This window comes from Triticum dicoccoides, chromosome 4B (genome assembly GCF_002162155.2).
Source record: "Triticum dicoccoides isolate Atlit2015 ecotype Zavitan chromosome 4B, WEW_v2.0, whole genome shotgun sequence".
Taxonomy (NCBI): Eukaryota; Viridiplantae; Streptophyta; class Magnoliopsida; order Poales; family Poaceae; genus Triticum; species Triticum dicoccoides.
Window position 1 is genome coordinate 52,421,582 of NC_041387.1, and position 11,516 is coordinate 52,433,097.

Sequence of the window (11,516 nt, forward strand, 5' to 3'; positions counted from 1 at the left end):
ACACACCCACCTCACCACCACCACCACCACCACCAGAACATATGTTAGGTGGAGAGAAAAATAATTCCGTTTGATATACATTCCTATTTTTTTACATCACTATTGACTGCATCTTTACAGCTTGAGAGAAGCAAATTGAATATATAAGGATTTGTGTTAAGAGAGAAAATTTTGTGTTGTCAAAGTATCAGAGTGGCTTGTTGTCAAGCCACCTTTGGGCCATGGCAAAGCATTCTTCAGGCTGGTACTCTGGAGCAGTATGACCTCCACCCTGCACAAGCAAGCGATTATGAGCTCTATTACAGCTATGACATAATGGTTCAATGGACAAGAAGCATGATCTAAAAGAGGAAAACAAGATCACCTTTACTGTTGCAAAGGTCAACTTATTTGCATATGTGATGGTAAATCTGCAAAGAAAGAAACAATGTATTGCTCATCAGAAAAAAATGCATATGTCACGAATATCTTATTTTGCATATGCTCAAGTGCAAAAAAGGGAGTCAGGTGACTCAACCCTGCAGCCTGGCCGTCGAGATGCCATGCCCTCCAGTCATCGACAATGGAGAAGTTCAAAGATCTTATCCACGCCTGCGTACTAAGCTGAGGCACCTGGAGATCATGGTCTCCGCTGCGCTCATGCAGACACAAGGTGTTGGTTACAAGGTCTGATTTTTTTTTACCATACCAGCTACTATGAATAAGAAAATTTGCTTTGATGCTCTCACCTGTACACAAGTGCACGGTAACCTCTTGTGGTGAGATTGCGATGGTACGGTATGCTGCTTGGCATGTCCTGTGTGTAGGGGACTTCTTTTTTGCATCTCACCCACTCGCCAACTGTTCCCTATTGCCGAATTCGTTTCAATCAATATTATTATCAGTGATTCAGACGATACAACTTCTAGACTTCCAATGTTTTAACCCTAGATCTAGATGCATACTCTGAAAGAATTTTCTGGTAAAGCATAATGTGACTTACCTCCTTGATCCTGAGAGCATCTCTAGTCATCTTGTTGTTCATCCACAAGTATGCCAGGTAGTAACCGTATGTCTGCAGTTTTGAAAGGAACTCTAGATGAGTTTTTGAATGAGAATAGTGTCACAGCCATAAGACTGATGTCACGTCTTGTAATCAAACTAACAATCCAGGGATAATGGAAGACTGACAAAACAATCGACGGTAGGTCGACCAGGCGCTTCATTTGGCTCGATTGATTCTTCTAGCAGGAATTTTCTTCTTATGGCATCATCTATGGGCTCTGGCATGGCGACGACACATTTTTTATACAAGACATGTGCATCTGCGATTTCAGAAATGAGCTGCAGCAAAAGGGATGCTCATTAGCCCATGTTGACAATAGCATAAGTTCACGAAAAAACTGACAGCACATGAATCTTACACTGTCTACAGTTTCTAGCACCTCAGCACACAGTTGATTCGCGGGGTTTACATAATTTCCTTTGCAGTTTTTCATTGCAGCCTTCGGGGAAGAAAAGGAAAATATGCTACAAATTCTTTAGATCGATACACAACAACAACAACAACAACAACAACAACAACAACAATTATGGCCGCACTTTTTGTCAAAGTGAATGAATTTGGAATTACCTCATATATTTGGTCAGATATTATCCCAAAGCCATGAGCCCCTTGAACTTGGAAATTTTTATCGAACTTTGGTTCTGTTATAGGATTGCCGATCAGGTAGCCCTGGAAATAATTGCATAACACAACAAAGAACGAGAAACATCATGACTCGACGATCGAACCCACACTCTTCTTTGCCCTCTTTTAGCCATTGCAAGAATAACAAATGTTTGAAGGCTAGAGAATAGCTTGCCTTGAGATTAATGAGAGGCTGGTCCCTTTTTTCAGTTCCTGGAGCATAGTAGAAGCAAATTGAAAGAGTGCTTGGTGACTCGGAAGAAATTTGAAAAAATGTGTTTGCTTTTCTAGTTTCCTTTGCACAACTTGCCGTATGTACTACTCCCTCCCTTCCAGAATAAGTGTCTCAAGCTTAATGCAACTTTCTACTAGAGTTAGTACAAAGTTGAGACACTTATTTTAAAACGGAGGAAGTACTACTATAAAGTCTTGTATAGTTTCGGAAGAGGAAATTACCTTGTGACATGTATGTTGCAATAAGTGGAATCACCTTTCCAGCGTATGAATCTCCTCCAAGGTAGAAAGGATTTGAAAGGTACTGCGGGTGATGAGTGAACCACTGCACGCATAGACAGCCAGCCATTGAGCGGTCAGTACTCAGTACTGAATTATTGACAGGGCAGTGGGCCAGCTCGATCCTCACCTTATTCAGGAATCTTTGGACTTGCAGAGAGGACGAGTAGTCTCCGACATCGCAGCCTTTGGGGTCACGAGCATACGAGAATCCCGAGCAGACGGGCGAATCCAGGAAGATGATGCTCGCCATCTGACAGTAAACCACAAATTAAGCTACAAATATAGTAATTGAGGAAGAGAAGAAGAGAGGAAGAGAAACACGCTCAGCAATCAGCGTCATGGATGATGAGCGTCGGTCGGTCTCACCTTGGTCCATGACAGCGGGTTCTGTACCAGCCGCGGCAAAACTCCAGTGTACGGCGCCCGCACATACTTTACGGGGCCTGCGGTGCGAGACGACCATGGATTAATTCATGGATGGGCATCGATTAGCCGACTTCTTAGAGGTATTAATTTGCAACGGAAATCCGGACCGGCCGGGAGCGGCAAGCAAGAGGCTGACTGACCAACTTCGAAGGCGAAGCCGCTGAAGCCCGAGCAGCGAGGCCCGCCGGTGAGCCACAGGATGACGGGGTCGGTGCCGGGGCTCCGCTCCGACTTGGCGAAGTAGTAGAAGAGCTCCGCCCCGGTCTCCTCCTCCACGCCCACGTATCTGCAACGCACGGCATGCAACTCCGGCCATGAGAAACTCTCGCGCCCAGTTCAAGATCGTCGAACCAACAAGGACGCACTAGAGCGCGGTGGGCGCACCGTGCATATGCCAATACGCTTACCCGGTTTCGAGGTAGAAGGGGAGAGGGCCATCGAATCCTGGCAGGTGGGTGACCACCGTCGACGCCGACGCCGAGGCCGGCCGTGAGAGCGGCACAAGCAGGAGGACGGCAACGAGATGCAGCACCGGCAAGTGGTGGCGTCGCCGGGCGGTGGGCGTCCGGAGAAGCTTGGCGGGCATATTGTTCTTTCTTTCTTGCGTGCTTGCTTTTCCGGGTGCTAGCTTGTAGTTGTAGACACGGACCTCGTTTAGTAAGAACGATTGACGGATCACCTACTCACTTGTTGTTGTCATGTCACAAGAAAAAATGACGGTGTGGATCATATGCATGTCGTCACCAAGAAAGCATGCGTGATTGGCTCAACAGGCCCCAAACGGTATACATAATGAATGTACGAAATCAGCTGAAATTTGCGTGTGCATGCGACTTTTTTACCCCTCAGTGTCCCAAATTGCTATTCATCCATGTTCCACGCATGCTTAAGATATTGCAAAAATGAGTTGAATAGAGATAAGTCTCTGTCAGCGTGCACGGCGTGCATATGTAACAAAACCGATGATGTAACGATATGCATGTCTTCTCTTTTTTCTTTTTCTTTCTTTTTTGAGTCGGCTTGCATGGAATTTGATATATGCGTACCACGACTAGATCAGAGGTAATCCAACCGATGTAACGAAGATTGAAAAATAACGGAGACATGATAGAGTATCGTTGCCTTTTGCATGATCCTTGCTCGAGCGAGATAAGTCAACTAACACCAATTTAGTCCAGTTGCTGGACCTTCTATTTCGTTGATCGAGGACGGGGCGTCGACCCGTTGGCTGGACAGCTGAGGTTGTTGACAGCCCACCCGAATTTAAGTCCTACGGCTTGGACGCGTGGTGCTCGCGGAGTTTTTCCTATAAAAAATGCCAACAAGAGTTAGCCCTCGGCTTGGTCCTTTTTTTCTCTATTTCGTTGATCGAATCCGGAGTTGCATGTCCGTGCCTTTATCGTGTGTGTTAGCACGGTCACATTTTTTAGGGGATCACGGTCACATGCCTAGTCGGGAACGGCTAGTGATGGCATCTCCTTACACCGGCCAGGACCGCACAGTGTGCAATTTTCTTTTGTCATCCAACACAGGTCTGCATCGATCTGCCGACCGGTCCGGACGCATTTTTGTCCGTAAACTCGAGACAAACTGCGGAGGGACTTTGCGGGTGTCCAGACAGCTGTCACGTCCGCGTCTGACTAACCCGACCCACCAAAATACATGCGCGCAGTTGGAATGCCTTGGGAGAAGAGTCGCCGGTGAGAGCATGACGCGAAATCGCCATGGTCGTCTCGCAGCCGGGTTCAGACGATGTAGTAGCTTGCTCATCAAAGACCGTGTCCATGCCGAAGAGCTCAAGCAGCTCCTCGACGACGTGTAGTTGAACAGTAGTGCGGCACGTGTGGTCATGCCCCCGCCGCTCACCACACTTGAAGCAGAGGCCCCGGGCACGCTTGTAGTCGTGCAGGGCCTTAACTTTGGACGTGTCAGTGAGCGCACTCTCGATGCCACGGCGATCCACCGCAGGAGTCGTAGCAGCTGAAGGTGGTAGTCGTGGAGGAGGTGGCAGTGGTAATGGCGCGCTCGTCTGTAGTGATGCATCTGTGTTGCGTAGCGTAGGACGTTGCTGATGGGTAGGCGCCGAGTCCACGACCTCCTCTTGCAAGAGCGCCAGGCACAGGTCGTATCCAAATCTGGTGCTCGCTGGATCAGCACCACCGCCCGGATGTCCTCTCGGAATCCCTCGACAAAACGAGTCAAGTAAACATATGGATGAGTAGCATCAGAGTAGGAGGCGAGATGATTCATAATTAACTCAAAGCGGTCAATGTAATCTGCCACTGAAGTAGTTTGACGAATGGTGTAAAATTGCCTAATCAAGAGCTGGTGTCAATCTCGACCAAATCGAGTACAAAGTAAGGCAACAAAGGATTCCCAGAGAGCTTGCACTGTAGCGACTGTAGCCAAATAGACGTCGTTCCCGAGAAATTAAGGGCGTGTTTTGTTGCCTGCATTAGGCCCAGCCTGGCCCGGGCGGGAAGAATTTGGCCCGTTTGGTTTCCTGCATTCATTGTGCGGCACGCATCACACGAAACTTAAAGCACGTCCAGGCCAGACCCAGGGGAAACGCAAGAATCGACAGTAGCTCGCGAGCCTGGCTCGGGCGAGGCAGGGGAGGGTGACGCGCTTCTCCCCTCGTGCGAGCAGGGGAGATGGCGCGAGCTCGCCCGCATCGCTGAAAAATTGGCGGGAGGATTTCGGCTCACCTCCCGCCGCTCCACCCCTATTTAGCCCCTCCCTCACCACCCCAACTCCCGCCACCATTCTTCCTCCGTTCGAGCTTTCCTGCCGACGCGCATCGGCACTGACGAGCAGGTAAGCGGCGCATCTTCATCGGTCGGTGGTCCACGGCGTTGGAGCTCCTTCACCGGCCGACGTTCATCTTCCACGATCGTCCCCCCTCATCCTCAAGCTGCAGCCATGGCCTCTGTGAGTTCAATCCCACTTTCTCTCTGTTCCTTCTAGCTAGATTTGAGCTGCAGCTAGGATTTGATCTAGATGCATGGTTCATTAATGGTCTGATCTGTGAGCTGATATGGTTGGTTGCTATGCTGCGGTTGTAATTTGTGGTAGGGCTAGATGTTCAAGCATGTGGTACGCTAGATTAGTAGTAGAGTTTGAAGTTGAACCTTGTGCTTGTGTTGAATCATGCTTAGATATGTGATTTGTAGCTATTGATGGTCCATTTGTAGCATGTTGTTTGTTGTAGATGTATGTTCCTGCTCATAGATTGTCTGGTATGCTTAGTATGATAGTGATGAAGCATGTGCTTGCTATGATAGTGATGAACCATGTACATGTATGCTCCTGCTTTCATGGATTGTCCGGTATGTTGTGTGATATGCTCACTGTCAATGTGTGCTACAATTGTAGGACATGACCACGCAGACGCAAGATCTTAGTCAGGCCCTTGTCGTGTATGACAGCCAGTTTGCTCCATCGTTTGTCAAGGACTCGCAGCCTATGTCCGAGATGGCACCTAATTCAGAGGTGTTCGTGTTGGGGAACGTTGCATAAAATAAAAAAATTCCTACGTTCACCAAGATCAATCTATGAGTTCATCTAGCAACGAGAGAGAGGAGTGCATCTACATACCCTTGTAGATCGCGAGCGGAAGCGTTCAAGAGAACGGGGTTGAGGGAGTCATACTCGTCGTGATCCAAATCACCGGAGATCCTAGCGCCGAACGGACGGCACCTCCGCGTTCAACACACGTACGGTCAGCGTGACGTCTCCTCCTTCTTGATCCAGCAAGGAGGAAGGAGAGGTTGATGAAGATCCAGCAGCACGATGGCGTGGTGGTGGATGCAGCAGGATTCCGCGCAGGGCTTCGCCAAGCGCTTGCGGGAGGGAGAGGTGTAGCAAGGGGGGAGGGAGGCGCCAGGTGTCAGGGTGCGGCTGCCCTCCCACCCCCTCTTTATATAGGGACCCCAGGGGGGGCCGGCCCTAGGAGATGGGATCTCCTAGGGGGGCCACGGCAAAGGGGGGAAACTTGCCCCCCAAGGCAAGTGGAGGCGCCCCCTCCCCTAGGGTTCCCAACCCTAGGCGCAGAGGGGGGCCCAGGGGGGGCGCACTAGCCCACTAGGGGCTGGTTCCCCTCCCACTTCAGCCCATGGGGCCCTCCAGGATAGGTGGCCCCACCCGATGGACCCCCGGGACCCTTCCGGTGGTCCTAGTACAATACCGGTGAACCCCGAAACTTTCCCGATGGCCGAAACTTGACTTCCCATATATAATTCTTTACCTCCGGACCATTCCGGAACTCCTCGTGACGTCCGAGATCTCATCCGGGACTCCGAACAACTTTCGGTTTGCTGCATACTAATATCTTTACAACCCTAGAGTCACCGAACCTTAAGTGTGTAGACCCTACGGGTTCGGGAGACACGCAGACATGACCGAGACTACTCTCCGGTCAATAACCAACAACGGGATCTGGATACCCATGTTGGCTCCCACATGCTCCTCGATGATCTCATCGGATGAACCACGATGTCGAGGATTCAAGCAACCCCGTATACAATTCCCTTTGTCAATCGGTATGTTACTTGCCCGAGATTCGATCGTCGGTATCCCAATACCTCGTTCAATCTCGTTACCGGCAAGTCACTTTACTCATACCGTAATGCATGATCCCGTGACCAGACACTTGGTCACTTTGAGCTCATTATGATGATGCATTACCGAGTGGGCCCAGAGATACCTCTCCGTCATACGGAGTGACAAATCCCAGTCTCGATCCGTGTCAACCCAACAGACACTTTCGGAGATACCTGTAGTGCACCTTTATAGTCATCCAGTTACGTTGTGACGTTTGGTACACCCAAAGCACTCCTACGGTATCCGGGAGTTACATGATCTCATGGTCTAAGGAAAAGATACTTGACATTGGGAAAGCTCTAGCAAAACGAACTACATGATCTTGTGCTATGCTTAGGATTGGGTCTTGTCCATCACATCATTCTCCTAATGATGTGATCCCGTTATCAATGACATCCAATGTCCATAGTCAGGAAACCATAACTATCTGTTGATCAACGAGCTAGTCAACTAGAGGCTCACTAGGGACATGTTGTGGTCTATGTATTCACACGTGCATTACGATTTCCGGATAATACAATTATAGCATGAATAAAAGACAATTATCACGAACAAGGAAATATAATAATAATCCTTTTATTATTGCCTCAAGGGCATATTTCCAACAGTTCGAGTCTGATTCCCTTTATGTGCCAGTAGTGCTCGTTGATCCAACTCCTGCTGCCGCCGTTGCTGCGGCTGCAATCAAGCTAGCAGCAACAAAGGCAAAGAAGGATGGTAGGTCCAATAACATGAAGTGGCAGTCGTTCATGTCCATGTTCGTGCTGAACAAGATGTGTGAGCTCATCTCTAGTGGAGTTAGAACAAGATGTGTGAACAAGATGTAACGATATGCATGTCTTCTCTTTTTTCTTTTTCTTTCTTTTTTGAGTCGGCTTGCATGGAATTTGATATATGCGTACCACGACTAGATCAGAGGTAATCCAACCGATGTAACGAAGATTAAAAAATAATGGAGACATGATAGAGTATCGTTGCCTTTTGCATGATCCTTGCTCAGGCGAGATAAGTCAACTAACACCAATTACCGAAAAACACTTTCGCCCCCTTTATAAATAAAGGAAACTGCCAAAGAGCACACATATAAGGACTAGTCCACACACACACCCAAGTCTCACAAATAAGTACAGAGGTTCTGCTGAGGGCACAACTCAACAAGCCCAGAAAAAAGAAAAAGAAAGGAGGCTGCCGCCGAGAGGCGAGAAGCGCCTAGTCTGGCTCTGGCGGAGGCGGCGGGGGCGGCGGCGACAGACAGACGACCATCGAGCGCAGGTCAGCAATGAAGTCGGAGATGGCGTCGCGGTCCTGAGGGCGGCTAAGCGGCCGCCAAAGCTGCAAGAAACCAGATAGTTTGAAGATCACGTCAGTAGCTCATCGAAGAGGAGTGTGTTGGATCACAAGCTTATTGCGGATCGTCTAGAGGGTCCAAGCAATGACCCCAATCTCAAGCCACCTAATGTGGCGAGACGACAAAGGGGAGTTCTGGAGTTCGGCAAATAAGTCGGGGAAGTTGGTGAGGCACCAAGCTCCACCTACCACTTCGCGAAAGAAGCTCCAAACGAATTGAGCGGACACGCAGGAGAAGAAGATGTGATTCGAGTCTTCGGGAACACCGCAGAGGGGGCAAAATGCCTGAGCCCGGGCCATTACGCTTGCGGACCTCTACCCCGGACGGGACCCGACCGCGAATCATTGCCACATGAAGATCCGGATCTCCAGAGGCAGGCGGATGGACCAAACCGTCGAGAGGGGGAGAGGGGCGGAGGAGGGGGCGATGGCCTGGTAGAGAGACTTGGTGGAGAACTGGCCAGATGGCTCCAGGCACAACCGCACCTGGTCAGCGCCACCATCCACCCTAGGCTCGTGGATGGCAACGCAGTCCAGCAGCTCGCACCAAGCAGCAGATTCCGAGGGCCCAAATGGCCTCCGGAAGGCGAGGCGCCCTAAGTCAATAAGGGCCCTCTCGACAGAGATCACATGGTCGACGAAGATGGAGAAGATGCCGGGAAAGCGCGCAGCGAAGGGGGCATCTCGGGCCCAATGAAATACGATTGATGAGCTAGTTTGATGTTAAAAAACATATACTTTCAGTTTTGTTTTCAATTGTTTTGGAATTTATGGTTCATGCGGGCGCACCTACACCCGGAAGCAGCCACACCTTTCTCAATCAAGAATACTTCCAAAACATTCATGGCTGATTTCAGCGCTCCTTTTCAAAGTGCATCGTAGACCATGATTTGGCCAAGCTCTTAATTAAGAAGACAATGGATCCGGCGACGCCGTCGCGGATCTGGAGTACGAGGCTTCGCTCCGTGCCAAGCTCCATGCCTCGCTCGCTCCGGGCGCGGGGGCAGCGTCGGAGACGACTGGTGTGTCCCCTTGTGCTTCTGGATCTGGGTCGGCGGTCCCTCCGCCCCCTGCTGCTGGTGCTCCGGTGGCTGTGGTCGATCCCTGGGAGCAGGCGGCGCTGGGGAGTTGGGAGGTTTCCTCGGGGCCTTCCTCGTCGCCCCCGTTGTTGGTCCCTCGGGGTGGCGGGCCGCTGCGGGCGCTGGCGGTGGTTGGTGGTAGCCCGTCTCGCTTCTTTCCTCGTGGCGCGTCAGGGGTCCCTGCTCGGCGTCCTTTGGGGGTGCTGCGGGGCGTGGCTCCGGTGCTAGTGCCGGTGCTCCTGGTGATGGTATCCTCCCTCCTCCTTCCTCTCGTGGCCCTGGTCGCATCCCCCCTCATTCCCAGGTCTCCAACCCTATCCTCACTTGCTTCGCGTGTCATCGCCCTGGCCACTTCCAGTCCCGCTGTGAAAACCCTCCTTTTTGCCTCATCTATAGGGAGGATGGCCACCTCACAGTGGATTGTCAAAACCGTGTCAAACCTCCCTCTTTCGTTCACTATGGTGTCGGCCTCCCTGGTTGTTCTTTCTTTGCCCTTGATAGGGAGGTTCCTGTAGCTGCTCCTATCCCCTTGCTTTCCAATGTGGGTGTCATATCTGTTCAGGACAAGCGCATTTCCTCCCAGGTCCTTCTTGATGAACTTCGGCTGTGGAATGACGGCGGGTGGGATTGGCAGATTCGCCAGTTATCTGATTTTGAGTTTGCCGCTACTTTTCCCTCTAAAGAGAGCCTTCGCATGATATCTTCCTGTACCAGCTTCACGCTTCCTCTGAATAAGCTAGTGGTTTCGGTTAAAGCTGCTTCCAATGGGTCAAAGGCCATCTCTTCTCTGTCCGATGTTTGGGTGCTAGTGGATGATGTTCCTCCTAATATGCGCACATCGGCATTCCTAATGGCATTTGGGGTGCTCCTCGGCAAGCCCATCGAGGTTGACCATGCCTCGCTGGCTGTTCTGGGTCCAGCTCGTCTCCGGGTCTGGTGTGTTGACCCTATCTGCATCCGTGGTGCTGTGGACGTTTTCCCGTCGGCGGGTGGCTTCCGGCTTCGGGTCCGGGTGGAGGGTGCTCCTGGCCCTGCCTCGCCTCCCCCTCCTCCCCCACCTCCGGCGCCCAGCAATGATGACAAGAGCAAGGATGGTGATGGATGCCCTGACGAATCGATGCATGGCACGGATCCTCGCTTTACCCAGTCTGAGTGGGATGGGATGTCTCCTGAAGATCAAGATCTGATGAAGGATTGTGCTCCGGCGGGCAGTGGGGCACAGTCCTCCTTGCCTGGTTCGGGTGGTGGGGTCGCGGCCTATGGCGGGGAGAAGGGCACCCCTCTGTCGGCGGCGTGTTCTAATATTCCTGCTCGCCCCACCTCCCCTTCGCTTTCTGGCATTAAGGATCTGCTTCCGGGTGGCCCGTCGGCGTCCAAGAAGAGGAAGAAATCATCGGTGAAAAAGTTCTCCGCTAAGAGCATGGTGTCTGGGGATTCCAGGCAGTCCGCGGCTGGGCTGTGCCGCAGGTTGGAGGCGGATTTGGGTGCGGCCTCGGGCCCGTCCTCGGCGGCTGCTTCCCCCGGCCGGGCTCCCCCTGTGCCTGTGCGTTCTCCTGCCTCTACTGCTCGCAAGAGCGGTCGGGTCTCCAACTGCGGCGAGCATGTGGCTGACCGGGCGTCTCGACGTGCGGCGGCGCGGGATCTCCCTCATTCAGGTTCGCACCCAACTTCGTCTATTTCCTCCCCTAAGGTTCTGTCTCCCGTGCGTTTAGTTTTGCCGTCTCAGTCTGATGAACAGCTGTTTAAGATTCTAGATGATGTAGGGATCTGGTTAGACTCCAGTTTGGATTCCCCTTCTTCCTTACTTAATGTGATTAGGGCTAACGAGCTAGCTCAGGCTGACATTGCTAAAGCCAAGGAGGCTGGGGTTGGTGTGT

The 11,516-nt window shown here is 51.3% G+C and overlaps 1 protein-coding gene across 5 annotated transcripts in view; it reads right to left on the reverse strand.

Moving 5' to 3' along the window:
- Nucleotides 1-49: 49 nt before the first annotated feature.
- Nucleotides 50-11,516, reverse strand: part of LOC119294947 (serine carboxypeptidase-like 7) — a 26,972-nt gene continuing 15,505 nt past the window's right edge. The window contains exons 1-14 of one of the 5 annotated variants that reach the window (XM_037573260.1): nt 3,019-3,253; nt 2,752-2,897; nt 2,552-2,628; nt 2,313-2,435; nt 2,126-2,228; nt 1,845-1,882; nt 1,613-1,714; nt 1,404-1,484; nt 1,171-1,323; nt 983-1,054; nt 729-847; nt 518-631; nt 365-410; nt 50-271 (exon numbers count right to left, since the gene is read on the reverse strand). In XM_037573260.1, coding sequence (XP_037429157.1) covers nt 188-271; nt 365-410; nt 518-631; nt 729-847; nt 983-1,054; nt 1,171-1,323; nt 1,404-1,484; nt 1,613-1,714; nt 1,845-1,882; nt 2,126-2,228; nt 2,313-2,435; nt 2,552-2,628; nt 2,752-2,897; nt 3,019-3,197 — 1,437 coding nt within the window. In that variant the 5' untranslated portion in view covers nt 3,198-3,253 and the 3' untranslated portion in view covers nt 50-187. Of the gene's footprint in view, nt 411-517; nt 632-728; nt 848-982; nt 1,055-1,170; nt 1,324-1,403; nt 1,485-1,612; nt 1,715-1,844; nt 1,883-2,125; nt 2,436-2,551; nt 2,629-2,751; nt 2,898-3,018; nt 3,265-11,516 lie in introns of those variants that run through there. The other 4 variants (XM_037573259.1, XM_037573258.1, XM_037573262.1 and 1 more) reach the window with 4 other exon arrangements.